At 46.8% G+C, this 12,609-nt stretch overlaps 2 protein-coding genes across 2 annotated transcripts; both read left to right on the top strand.

Annotated features, from left to right (window-relative positions):
- Positions 1-2,821: 2,821 nt before the first annotated feature.
- LOC123190294 (uncharacterized) lies at positions 2,822-7,057 on the top strand. The gene is made up of 5 exons (XM_044602908.1): positions 2,822-3,192; positions 3,539-3,669; positions 5,614-5,739; positions 6,015-6,142; positions 6,505-7,057. Exons 1-5 carry the CDS (start codon positions 2,952-2,954, stop codon positions 6,818-6,820), a joined length of 942 nt encoding a protein of 313 aa, XP_044458843.1. The 5' UTR covers positions 2,822-2,951; the 3' UTR covers positions 6,821-7,057.
- Positions 7,058-8,961: 1,904 nt separating this feature from the next.
- Positions 8,962-10,339, top strand: LOC123185979 (ubiquinol oxidase 1b, mitochondrial-like). The gene has a single exon (XM_044597780.1). It carries the CDS (start codon positions 9,090-9,092, stop codon positions 10,077-10,079), a length of 990 nt encoding a protein of 329 aa, XP_044453715.1. The 5' UTR covers positions 8,962-9,089; the 3' UTR covers positions 10,080-10,339.
- The last annotated feature ends 2,270 nt before the right edge of the window (positions 10,340-12,609 follow it).

Here is a 12,609-nt window from a genome sequence, read left to right as displayed (position 1 = left end):
AAACTGGACACCTCCGGGAAGGAACCCTTTGGCCATGGAACATCGACGCCTTTGCTTATTATGGCACCTCCTCACTCTGCGTGTCGCCCCTCAATCATCTTCGGCTTCACATTGAAAGTTTTGAGCCACAGGCCGAAGTGTGGGGTAATGCGGAGGAAGGCCTCACACACGGCGATGAACGACGAGATGTGAAGGATGGAATCCGGGGCCAGGTCATGGAAATCCAGCCCATAATAGAACATGAGCCCTCTGACAAAGGGATCTAGAGCAAGGCCTAGCCCTCGGAGGAAGTGAGAGATGAATACAACACTCTCGCCGGGTTCGGGAGTGGGAATGACCTGCCCCCGAGCAGGCAACCTGTGCGAGATTTCGCCGGTCAAATACCTGGCCTCTCTTAGCTTCTTGATGTCTTCCTCTGTGACAGAGGAAGGTACCCACCGACCTTGAAGGTTGGATCCGGACATGGTTGAAGGTCCGAAGCGCCTGACCTGAGCCTTGGGTGTTGGAACTCGAGGCGGGGGAAGGATTCGATTGAGTGCGAGAGGAAAAAAGGACGGACCTTGGCCTCTTTATAAAGAGGGTGAATATCAAGCATCCTCCTCGTGGCCGTTTGGGACTTGCCTAAAATCGAGGAGTCATACCAACGGGCATGATTGGGTTACCCACATCCCTATTGATGAGAATCCCGTAATAAGGGGGGCACGATCTCTGTTTCGACAAGATGTGCCAATAAAATCGCTTCGCAAGACGTGCGGTGGCAGGCTGATTGAGAAAAACGGTTTGAATAATGATCAGGCTGTGGTGTGATGTCACGTTATGAAAAGTCGTCAGCAGATTAGATTGGTGGAAATATTATTCCCTCCACGGTGGTATGTGGAACTTGTTTTGCAGAGCCGGACACTATCCTTGTGTTCAAGATCCTCTATCGAGTATTCGGAGGAAGAACCCGCCTTGCAATGCCGAAGACAAATCTGTGCGCCAGACTTATCGTCATTGAAGCCTGGTTCAGGGGCTACTGAGGGAGTCCTGGATTAGGGGGTCTCCGGACAGCCGGATTATATCCTTTGGCCGGACTGTTGGACTATGAGATACAAGATTGAAGACTTCGTCTCGTGTCCGGATGGGACTCTCCTTGGCGTGGAAGGCAAGCTTGGCAATACGGATATGTAGATCTCCTCCCTTGTAACCGACTCTGTGTAACCCTAGCCCCCTCCGGTGTCTATATAAACCAGAGGGTTTAGTCCGTAGGACAACAACAATCATACCATAGGCAAGCTTCTAGGGTTTAGCCTCTACGATCTCGTGGTAGATCAACTCTTGTAATACTCATATCATCAAGATCAATCAAGCAGGAAGTAGGGTATTACCTCCATCGGGAGGGCCCGAACCTGGGTAAACATCGTGTCCCCTGCCTCCTGTTACCATCCGCCTTAGACGCACAGTTCGGGACCCCCTACCCAAGATCCGCCAGTTTTTGACACCGACACCCTTCATAAAGATTGCTTCTGAGGGTGTTCAGTTCAGGATCATGCCAACTCAATAACCATTCCCTCCTTGTGCATCAATAAAAATTTAGCGAACCTAGAACATGACCAAGAAGGCAAACATCCAAAAATTGACTATTACTGTCCATACAAGGGATTGACCAATCAATAGTTAACTTTTCGGCCTCGCTAAATATGAACATGCCAATTTTTTTGCATTAGACCAATTATTGCCCCTATAGAGTATGCTTCACGTGAGCAAGCAAATGGCGAGCTCGCCCATAGCTGGGGTAGTAGGATGTACCTTGGAACAAACCTTCGTCGGGATGGTCTACGTTTAATGTGGACGACTGACACGCCGTTGGCCAAAGCACTGGATGAGTTGGCATGGTGCGGAACAACACATGAGCCATCATTTTCTCAGCGTGTCATTTCCCTCGCTCATGTGGATTGCCAATGTAGGCGGAAATTGCAGTGTTTCTCGAGGGTACGTCCTTGGAGTTGTACCGGACGAACATATCGTTGATCACTGAACTAGATTGTGGAAGGAGCGGATGCTCTGTCAAATAGGAGTATCAGTAGATCTTTGTTGGTTGGCATGGTGGAGGAGACGAAGAGACTCCTGCATGGGATCCAACGGCATTGCTTTCTCTACGCCCGAAGATCGGTGAAATGGCGTTGTACACTGCATGGCTCAGATAGGACGTTGCTCCCAACGCTCGGTAGTCTGGTTAGGTGCTAGGCCAGATGATTTATGTAAAATCTATGAAAATGAGTCTAACATTATTCCTTAATTAATACAATCCCGTTTTACCGTGCAATTTTTTTTGCCCCCACCTTGTTTCTTAGGACATGTACAATGATCGATAAGATTGTCTTATCTTAAGCCTTACACACAATCTGGAGAACCCAATAAAAATATGATGTACAATGATTATTTTATAACCTTATCTCTAATAATTAAGACATCCCTAAAAATATAACAAGACATTGTTGGTAAGCGATCACCTCTTCATTAAAGGAAGGCAAGTCTTTTCTTCTCCTTTCTTTTTTCTCCACCTCAGTAGATATTCTAGTACATGACACTCGTAAGATAGCATTATTGCATATGCCTTAAAAAACATATGCCCTTAAAAATGCAAAAGATAGACAAAGTGATCGCCAGAGGTCAAGAAGATCTAACCCATCTTTGCTCGCCATGTGGCGCGAGAGGCACAGTTGAGATCCGGGGGCGTTTTTTTCTTGGTAAAGACGAAAATTCGTTGACTAAGCTTGACAGGCCTGCACATCGGCCCAAACAGCCTTCGATCGTCCCAGTGGCACACCACCGAAGCCCAAGAAAAGTATGGTCGCTACGCCCAGCTCCAACCATCGTTCACCCCCAATTCCACCTTCACCTCTCTCCACCGCCGGCGTCCGGCGACCGCCGCTTGCCGGCCTACCGGCGATGGACCGCGCATCCACTTGATGGATCCGTCGGCGGCAGGGCCTGCGCCACCACGGGCCGCCCCGGGCAGAGGGGCGGACCCAGCGGAGCGGCGCAGGCGGTGGTGCGGGATCACAGTCCGCGGGGCCCTCGTGATGCTCTTCCCCATCGCCGTGTCATTCCTCTTCTCCTTTATCTTCGGCATCGCTGGCCTCCTCCTCGGCGGGCTCTCCTCCAACGCGTCCGTCTCCATGCCCTCCACCTGCCGCATCCTCTCTACCGGTCGGCCACTGTACCTCCCCTTCCATCTCTTCCCTCCCGATTCACTCCCATGCTGTTCCCAGAGCTTAGGAATCTAACCGGGTGCTGAAGTTAGCATGCAAATTAGCTGCTTTGGTGTTTAGCGTGGAGAGCTTACTGCAAATTTTGTGATGTATATTCCATTTATGCACTTTACCATCTGCTCCACCAAGTCTAAGAGCTGCTTACGTATTCCCCACTTGATGTGTGCTGGATGCTGATTAGACTGTGGCTCAGCTAGTGAGCTTAGGATGTGATTAGTTTTCCCTTTCGGTTTGGACCGAGCTGCGTTGATCTGTAGCCTGATGCGGTTGTTGGCGCATTGTAGGCCTGGACATTCGGTCATCTAAGGTTTGCGAGCTTGGACTGTTGAACTATAAAGCTAAGCATGTATTTTACCCCTCGAGTAATCGAAGATTCCGCTGCCATGATGACTATTACTGGGCTTCGGTTTTTGAGGTGAGAATTTATATTGTGATTCTACTTTGGTGTTTGTTTCTCTAGTGGAGCAGCTAAAAATGTTGTTCAAGCTGCTGGTTGGTTGTTTCACCTGCTTTATCTTCTTGTACCAGCACAGCGACATTTTATACATCATGTATTAACTACATTTTAGCTATTCTCACATTCAGCTCCTCTAGATTTGGGCTGTCTAATGTTTTTAACCGATAATGATATATACAGACCTTTGATTCTTTCTATGTGCTCTCAACTCCCAAATAAGGCAATAAATGATGAACAATTCTAGCTGCAGTTTCTAGTTTGTTGATAAAGGACCTGTAAAAAAAAGGACACGACATATTTACATTTCGAACATCAGCTTGCGGTCATGCACGTCTTTCAGTTTACTATTAGTATTCACGAGGATTACCGTATGTGTATTTAATTAATGGGTGGGGATATAGGTATCCAGAATTTAGGAGGGGAAAGGCCATGTGTGTGCAAAACAAAATTAAATAAGAAGATCATGATACTGAAACGCACAGCCTCTCATTTCTATTCCAAGTTAGTTTCACTTACTGAAGTAGCTTAACACCTTCCAAATTTATCATATCAAATAAAGAAGGTCATGAACATGTTCAATTCTCACATACCTCATAAGAAAATGACTTGTCAGCACTCAGCAGCAGACCATCGTTTTAGGTAGCTAATAAAGAAAGAAAACAGCAGGTGTTAACTCAACAAATCAAAGGATCGCCTGATAGGACGGACAAGTACTTGTATTGACTGCAAAATACTGCTCAAAGCTAACTCAACATAGCAACAAATGTGGGTATCATAGGCTTACGTTAGTGCCTAAGAGACTCAGGAGGCTGATACTCTTTGTTGTAAGCCAGAACATCACAAAATGTACTTCTCAGCACGGTAGAAAAATTTACGGGCAGAACCTACCATAGGTAATAGAAGCAAATGAGCAAACACCTAGTTACTCAGATGAGCAATCAGCACCTTATTGAGCAAGCTGGGGTCCTTGAAGAGAAGACGGGATTACAGAAGAGCCTTACGAGTGCATTCATCTGATCTTGTGGATCTGCGATGGCATCACCATGTGTGCCGCAGCCTACGCCGGTCTCACCTTCGCTTCCATGTGCACGACGGTTGCGAACTCAACAGTACTGCCACCTCTCCTATCGCTCCCGTGCGGGACCCTTGTAGAGGGCATGCTGTCGGTGCCTGTAACGCTGATGGCTGGGACGGCGTGCCGTGCTAGGACAGCGTCTCCGTTGGCGGGTTCGCCGTTGCGTTCTCTAATTGGGGCGTTGGGGCGGCTCCTCCCACACCGGTGACCCGAACCACGACATCAGGGGGGGGGGGGGGGGCACGAGGAAGCGACAGAGACAAGCAGCGGACGGCTCGTCGTGGCAGAGAATGTGGGCCGTGGGGGTGGGGCCGGGAGGCGATTTATGGGGCGTGCCTGCGTGGGATGTGTGGGTGCGTGGCTGACGGACTGGCGGTTGTTACCCCTTTCCCGGGGTTTTTTCCAGTTCTTTTCTTCTTTTTGTTTTTCGTGTGCTGGAAGGGGACGGAAGGAGGAGTAACTATTACGACGGCAAACTCCCCTTTAATAGTACAGATTTAGGTATTCTCACATTCAGATCCTCTAGATTTGGGCTGTTTAATGCTTTTACTGATAATGATATATACAGATCTTTGATGCTTTCTATGTGCTCTCAACTCCCAAATAAGGCAATAAATGATGAACAATTCTAGCTGTAGTTTCTAGTTTGTTCATGAAGTCCTGTAAATAAAGACACGACATATTTACGTTTCGAACATTAGCTTGTGGTCGTGCACTGCACACTGCACAGCCTGCCCGCAGTCTTTCAGTTTACTATTAGTATTCACGAGTATTACTATATGTGTTTAGTTAGTTTTTCTCACTTGTGTTGTGGATGGATACTCTAGGTTGAATACACAGAATATTTTTCTGGTCAAACATCTTATGCAATGGCAGAAGCTCCAAAAGAGGCTCTTCCTCACAATTGCCGGCCTGATTTTGGTGCTGTATGGTCAACAACAGCAAAGTTCAAGGTACACTACTATGGAACATCTACTCCCTCCGTTCCAAAATAGATGACTCAACTTTGTACTAACTTTAGTACAAAGTTAGTACAAAATTGGGTCATCTATTTTGGAACGGAGGGAGTAGTTCACATGAGAAAGAACATCTAGTTCACATGAGAGTATGAGACATACATAATGTTCTCTCCAGTGGTTTTTTGAATCTTCAGTTGTTTGCACGCCCTTTGCGTATATCATGTTTAGTTATCAAGAGGTCATCATTTTATTATCGTCTTTTCTTGTAGGTCAATGAATCATACAAGTGCAGGTACACACTGGGGAGTACCAAAGCTGACATTTATTCAGACAAGCTATTCAATTGCACTGCTGAGGATCCTTCAATAATTGAAATGCTGAAAAGGATTTTTGTACTGTGAGTATATATGCCCTCTAATTTTCTACCTGCTGCATGGGCATCGCCTTACCTTCTCATAATGTGATAACATATGTTAATCCACATATCCTTAACCAGAAGTCGATAGCCGAAAGTACTCGTTGCTCTTATTTGCACTGGTAATCTGACTAGCTCTAGTGCTTTATGCTTATCAATTGGCTTTGTTTCTTACACTTGGGTTGCATTGTTGCATCACCACTTAATTTCAAGCTGTAAACTCTAGGAACTTAAGAATCTGTGGTTGTTTAAAATGGTTACTTTTTCCCTTCAGTTCTTCAAATGGTAATTTATCCTTAATATTTCCATTTGCTTCTGTTTAACTTGAGATTGAAACATGACAGGTTTTCAAAGTTCTGCAAGTCAAAAGATTTCAGTTCGTGGTGGATGCTTGGATATGCGGCAGCAGGGGTCGTGGCGGGCGTGCTGAGTTCCATACTCATCACAATAGCAGTAAGAATCCTGCGAGGAGTGTTCCTTGCTGCCGCCAGGCGGGCTGTGAGAAACCATAGCATCAGGGTGTTTGCTTACCGTTTCAAGCGGGCGTGCCTTCTTGTTGCGTATATATCTTTCGTTGGCTGGATCACCTTGCAGTACAGCAAAATGGTTGGGTTGAAGGAGCTTGTGCTGGACTTCAAACTCTTGGAGAGGTTCTTGTAAAATGTAAACGGGTTTCGGCAATGTATGTCAAATAAGCCGATCCCCTTGTGTGATGTAACCTAGTGTAACTTATCCTGCCTTGCTTCGATATGCAGCCGCCCATGAACAGGTGGATGAATCATGGGTAGCTAGTAGCTACAGTGGGCATGGAGTAACTCCCATCTGTTGTAACCTGCAATGCAACATGTATCACAATCATCGTAATGACAGTTTGGGGGGCTTGGAAATGTGTTCTAACTTTCTGGCTCTGAATGCGAAATCATGGTTTCTGGCTCTGAATGCGAAATCACGGTTAGGGGCCTCTTTGATACGCTGGAATTTTTCTCTGAATCAAAGAGGATAGTTATGAACATTTTTTCAAACTGAATTTTTTGATGGGATCAGAGTATACCTGGCCAAACCTCGGGCTTTGGGCCGGGCCTAGCCAAGCTTGAGACAAAAAACCCAGGCCCAGGCCTGGCATTGGGACTGTTTTTGGGCCCAAGCCTGGCCCAAACGCGTAAAAGCCCGCTGGGCCTTGGGCCCCTTCAGGAAAATAGCAAAAATGACAGACAAAATCTAGGCTGGGCCCGGCCTGGAAGCAGTGCCGGGCCGGGCCGGGTCAGGCTTTTTCGGGCTGGGCCGTTCGGGCCGGGCTGCCGATGGCCACGACTAGATCAGAGGTACATGCTAGACAAACTATGCCTAAAGCTTTTCAGTTAAGATAAGAAAAACTCTGCCTGATAATAAAGCTCTTTTACTCCGGAAGCCTTCTCTGAGCTTCTTGGAATTCTTCTTGGAATTCAGAAATTTCCTCTGGAACAACAGTACTTCCAATGTACTCCCTCCCTCCCATAATTTAAAAGTGTTTTTGACACTGTACTAGTGTAAAAAACGCTCTTATATTATGGGACAGAGGGAGTAGCTCTTATGATGCTTTAATACTTGGAAAAAAAATGGCAGTGCATAAAAACTGTATGTTGCCACTGCATGGTTGTTTCCTGGAAGAAGAAAAAATGGAGCCGTATACGTTTCTAGAACCCTTTAGACATGGACAGCCATCTCCAGCAGGACATAAGCAAATGTATTTGATTTCCAAGTCTCCAACTGTTCCACTGAGCACTCAAGCTCAGCACCTACTTGGCCTCGTCTTCCATTTTGATGCGCCCGCCCACCATGTCAAACGCTCCCGTTCTCCTGCGCGTGCGTCGGTGCGTGCACGGGACCCATGGAATCTGTCGTCCCCATCATCCCGGCCGCGGCGAAGAATGGTCAAAGTCGCCTCACCGGCTGACCCCCAAAGGCGAAGACCAGTGGTATTTCCCAACCAGGTGGCACGAGCACGGCCGTCCCGTGCGTGGCATCCACGCCACAAGCAGCACTGCAGGTCAAGTTCGCACGGCGGTTGTGTCCGGATCGCGCAGCGCAACCGATGGATGGCTCTCGAACTCCCCCGGAAGCCGGCGACGACGTTCCCCGTCACGAGCTCCTCGGCCACTCCGTTAGGAATCTTTTACTCCCTCCGTTTCAAATTACTTGTCTGTCAATCAGACAGAGACTTGCACGGCAAGCAGTTGATCCCGTTTAGATTGTACTCCCTCCGTTCCATAATGTAAAACGTTTTTTGACACTACACTAATGTGAAAAAACGTCTTACATTATGGGACAGAGGGGGTACTTTTTGAGCAAAGATTCCATTTAGATTAGACAACCGCTGTGCTGCGCTGCCGCTCCGCCCAGGAAGCAGCGCGCGCCGGCCGAGCCCGCCGCACTATCCATTATTGTGTGGTGGGTACAACTGTGTCAAATTAAATATGCACACCTATCTAAACTAAGTAGTCTGTTTACATCAAAAATAAATAACTAAATTAAGTAGTACTCTGTTAGCAGCCCCTCATGCACAAAAATAGTATAGTATGTGTAACGAGATATAAGAATATTTTTGTTTTGAACTGAACCACAAAAGAATTGGATCATCCATGACAGTTAGCTGTTGGGCGAGTGCGCACATGTCTTTTTTTCTCCTTCTCTATCCAGGGAGAATGCGCACATGTTGATGTTGTCTAGTGACATTCCGGGAAGCACCGTGCCGTGCCGTTCCCGACACGCCAGTTCCCCTATAAAACCATCTCCAGCAAAAACGTTTCTTGCCATCACTCAGTTTACCAGATCAACACCAACAGAAATCACTTCCCAGCAACCAAGACTTCCCATTCGATCCGATCACAAGAAAATATTATACCCTCAAGCTTTTCGACCGGCGTATTTTAGTAGTTCAACAGCCAACACCATGAGCTCTCGGATGGCCGGAGCCACGCTGCTGCGCCACCTGGGCCCCCGCCTCTTCGCCGCCGCCGAGCCGGCGTCCAGGCTCGCCGCGAGCGCGAGGGGCATCATGCCGGCCGCCGCGAGGGTCTTCCCCGCGCGGATGGCCAGCACCGAGGCCGCCGGCCCGCGTGCCAAGCACGAAGAAGCCACTGAAAAGCCCCAGGGCGCAACAGCGCCGGAGCAGAACAAGAAGGCCGTGCCGAGCTACTGGGGTATCGAGCCGCGGAAGCTCGTCAAGGACGACGGCACGGAGTGGCCGTGGTTCTCCTTCAGGCCGTGGGACACGTACAGGCCGGACACGTCCATCGACGTGGCCAAGCACCACGAGCCCAGGGCGGTGGCGGACAAGGTGGCGTACCTCATCGTGCGGACGCTGCGCAAGGGCAGCGACCTCTTCTTCCAGCGCCGGCACGCCAGCCACGCGCTGCTGCTGGAGACGGTGGCGGCCGTGCCGCCCATGGTGGGCGGCGTGCTGCTGCACCTGCGCTCGCTCCGCCGCTTCGAGCACAGCGGCGGCTGGATCCGCGCGCTCATGGAGGAGGCCGAGAACGAGCGCATGCACCTCATGACCTTCATGGAGGTGACGCAGCCGCTGTGGTGGGAGCGCGCGCTCGTGCTCGCCACTCAGGGCGTCTTCTTCAACGCCTACTTCGTCGGCTACCTCGTCTCCCCCAAGTTCGCGCACCGCTTCGTTGGCTACCTCGAGGAGGAGGCCGTCCACTCCTACACCGAATACCTCAAGGACCTCGAGGCTGGCTTGATCGAGAACACGCCCGCGCCGGCCATCGCCATAGATTACTGGCGCCTCCCCGCCGACGCCAGGCTCAAGGACGTCGTCACCGCCGTGCGCGCCGACGAGGCGCATCACCGTGACGCCAACCACTACGCATCGGACATCCATTACCAGGGAATGACGCTGAATCAGACGCCTGCGCCACTCGGCTACCACTGATCAGTTCAATGGACGACCATAGATCGATGCCTGCTCAGTCCACCGCTGTCATCTACTACCACTGTCGCCGACGTTTGTCCCGTTAGTTTGAGAAGATGGATTGTTGCGCGCGCAGTATGTTTATGTCTATGAGTTTTGTGTCACTTTGTACCCAAAGATATGTTTTGTAAGCTGGTAATTCTTGTAAATATGATTTGATTACTTTTCTTGAAAAAAAAAAACATGTGACATTTGGGTACAAAGTGATACTATTACTTGTGAATAACATATTTTTAACGGATATTCAATATGCATGCTTTCCTAGGCAAAATGCCACCCACCAAAACATCTCATCGTTAAAGCTCTTAAATCATAAAATCTAAATGGATTTACATATTGACAGCTTGTTGATAAAACTAACGCCATATATGCTCTCTGATCTATTACTATTGCACTGACCATGTTTAGATGAATGATCTCCAAGAGAGATGTGTGTATGTTAGTTGGGCTTAACCTTGACAGTAATCTATCTCACTGACAGAAAGAGAGAAAAATCTTCTATTATGTCATTTCCACTAATTAAGGATGAAACGATAGCTGCCTAGTTGTCTCGGTGATGAGTTGGAGGTAAGAGAATATATTGTCACTAAAAGATAGCTGCCTAGTTGCCTCCGTGATGAGTTAGAGGTAAAGAGAATATATTGTCAACATTACGTTACTCTCTGTTTAATGCAATACTCTATTTTTACTTAATACTCCTAGAGATGCATGCTGGATAGCATTCTCGAGCGGAGTGTTAGCTGTAGATGTAGTTGGATAACAGTCTAGAGATATAGGGACGTAATGACTATATGAAATCATGACATATATTATCAATCATAAAAATGCAATTAATCGATACACAACTGTAATTTGTTCACCACATAGATGCTATGTTTTTTCCAGAGATGCCACTAGTGAAGTTATGGATCCCGGTCCGTTATTCCTCATAATCATGACCTCGATCACTTGTGTTATTATTCTTACCGTTTTTATTTTTGTTTTATAGATCATGTGATACGCTTATCTTTGTAACTATCAAAGCTGCGGAGATTGATAACCTCATTAGACAAGTTGGGGCCAAGAAGTTCTTAATTCTATGCAAGTATTGATAATTAACTCGTAACTTGAGCACCCCAAGGATTGACAACATTGGTTCTTCACTGAGGAAAATTTGTTGCTTTCTACAAACCCCTACTCTTCGTGGTTCAACGATTTTCTATAAATATAATAGGAAGTGCTAAACCGAAGGCTTGACAAATCATGAGAACTGATTCGAAGTTGTGAAAGTATTTATCCACCACCCTTGCCATATCCTCATGATCAACATATATGGGTCCATCCATCTTGAGCTTGCCGACAAAATTCTTGCACTTCATGTTATTGGCATGTAGGTGAAAGAACCGTTGTTTCGCGCCCCTCCTTCGGAGAGAGCAACCTGGATTAATGGTGCACCAAGGTCATCTTGAGTTGGCGCTGGACCTAACAATTTCTTGTTGAGCAATTTGTGTAGAGCCCTCTCATGCGCAGAAAGAGGCCCGGACTCCATAGCAACAAGCGCAAGATCACTCAGTGGCAATCCAAATCTAGATCTTGGTATTACCTATGAAATTTTCAATCTAGCTTTTCAATCGTCCGGCCGCAACCCTCTTTTTAGCAGGCACCCTCTTAAATAGATTTTTAATTTGCGTGTAGGATATCCATACGCCAGGTACCACATCCTTGAAGCATGGCACGTTTGGCCAATAGGACTCAAATTAGAAGCGGCTGGCAGAGTGGAGATCAACGACAAGATCCATTAGTAGCGGGTAGTGATCATAAGCATGGTTTTGGTTATCGATATGATATTTTCTTTACCTTAAGACGGAATTTGTGGATATGCTGGTTATCAAAAAATACTGCACAACTATCACTTGAAATATTTCAAACAAAAATTAAATAAAAAATTCTAGCTTATAAAAATAGGTATCGAAATCCCTTGATAAAGAATTATGAGGCTTACATGATGGTAGCCCCTCTAGGTTAAACATGTTTGCACATTATTGTGAACTTATGTCTGTAGTTAGTACTCCTTGTGATAACATCTTCTAGTATGGGGCGATGGAGTAGATAAAAATAGGAAAAAAATATACATCTTGGGACTCAAACTTGCTAACGTGTCGATGCGGAGGGCACACTCTCTCACCCCTGTACTGAAGGAAATATGCCTTAGAGGCAATAATAAACTTCTTATTTATATTTCCTTATATCATGATAAATGTTTATTATTCATGCTAGAATTATATTAACCGGAAACTTAGTACAAGTGTGAATACATAGACAAACAAAGTGTCCCTAGTATGCCTCTACTAGACTAGCTAGTTAATCAAAGATGGTTAAGTTTTCTGACCATAGACATGTGTTGTCATTTGATGAACGGGATCACATCATTAGAGAATGATGTGATGGACAAGACTCATCCGTTAGCTTAGCATAATGATCGTTTAGTTTTATTGCTATTGCTTTCATCATG

Source organism: Triticum aestivum, chromosome 2A (assembly GCF_018294505.1).
Source record: "Triticum aestivum cultivar Chinese Spring chromosome 2A, IWGSC CS RefSeq v2.1, whole genome shotgun sequence".
Lineage (NCBI taxonomy): Eukaryota > Viridiplantae > Streptophyta > Magnoliopsida > Poales > Poaceae > Triticum > Triticum aestivum.
Note: the sequence above shows the minus strand (reverse complement) of the source record. Positions and strands in the feature narration are given on the sequence as shown.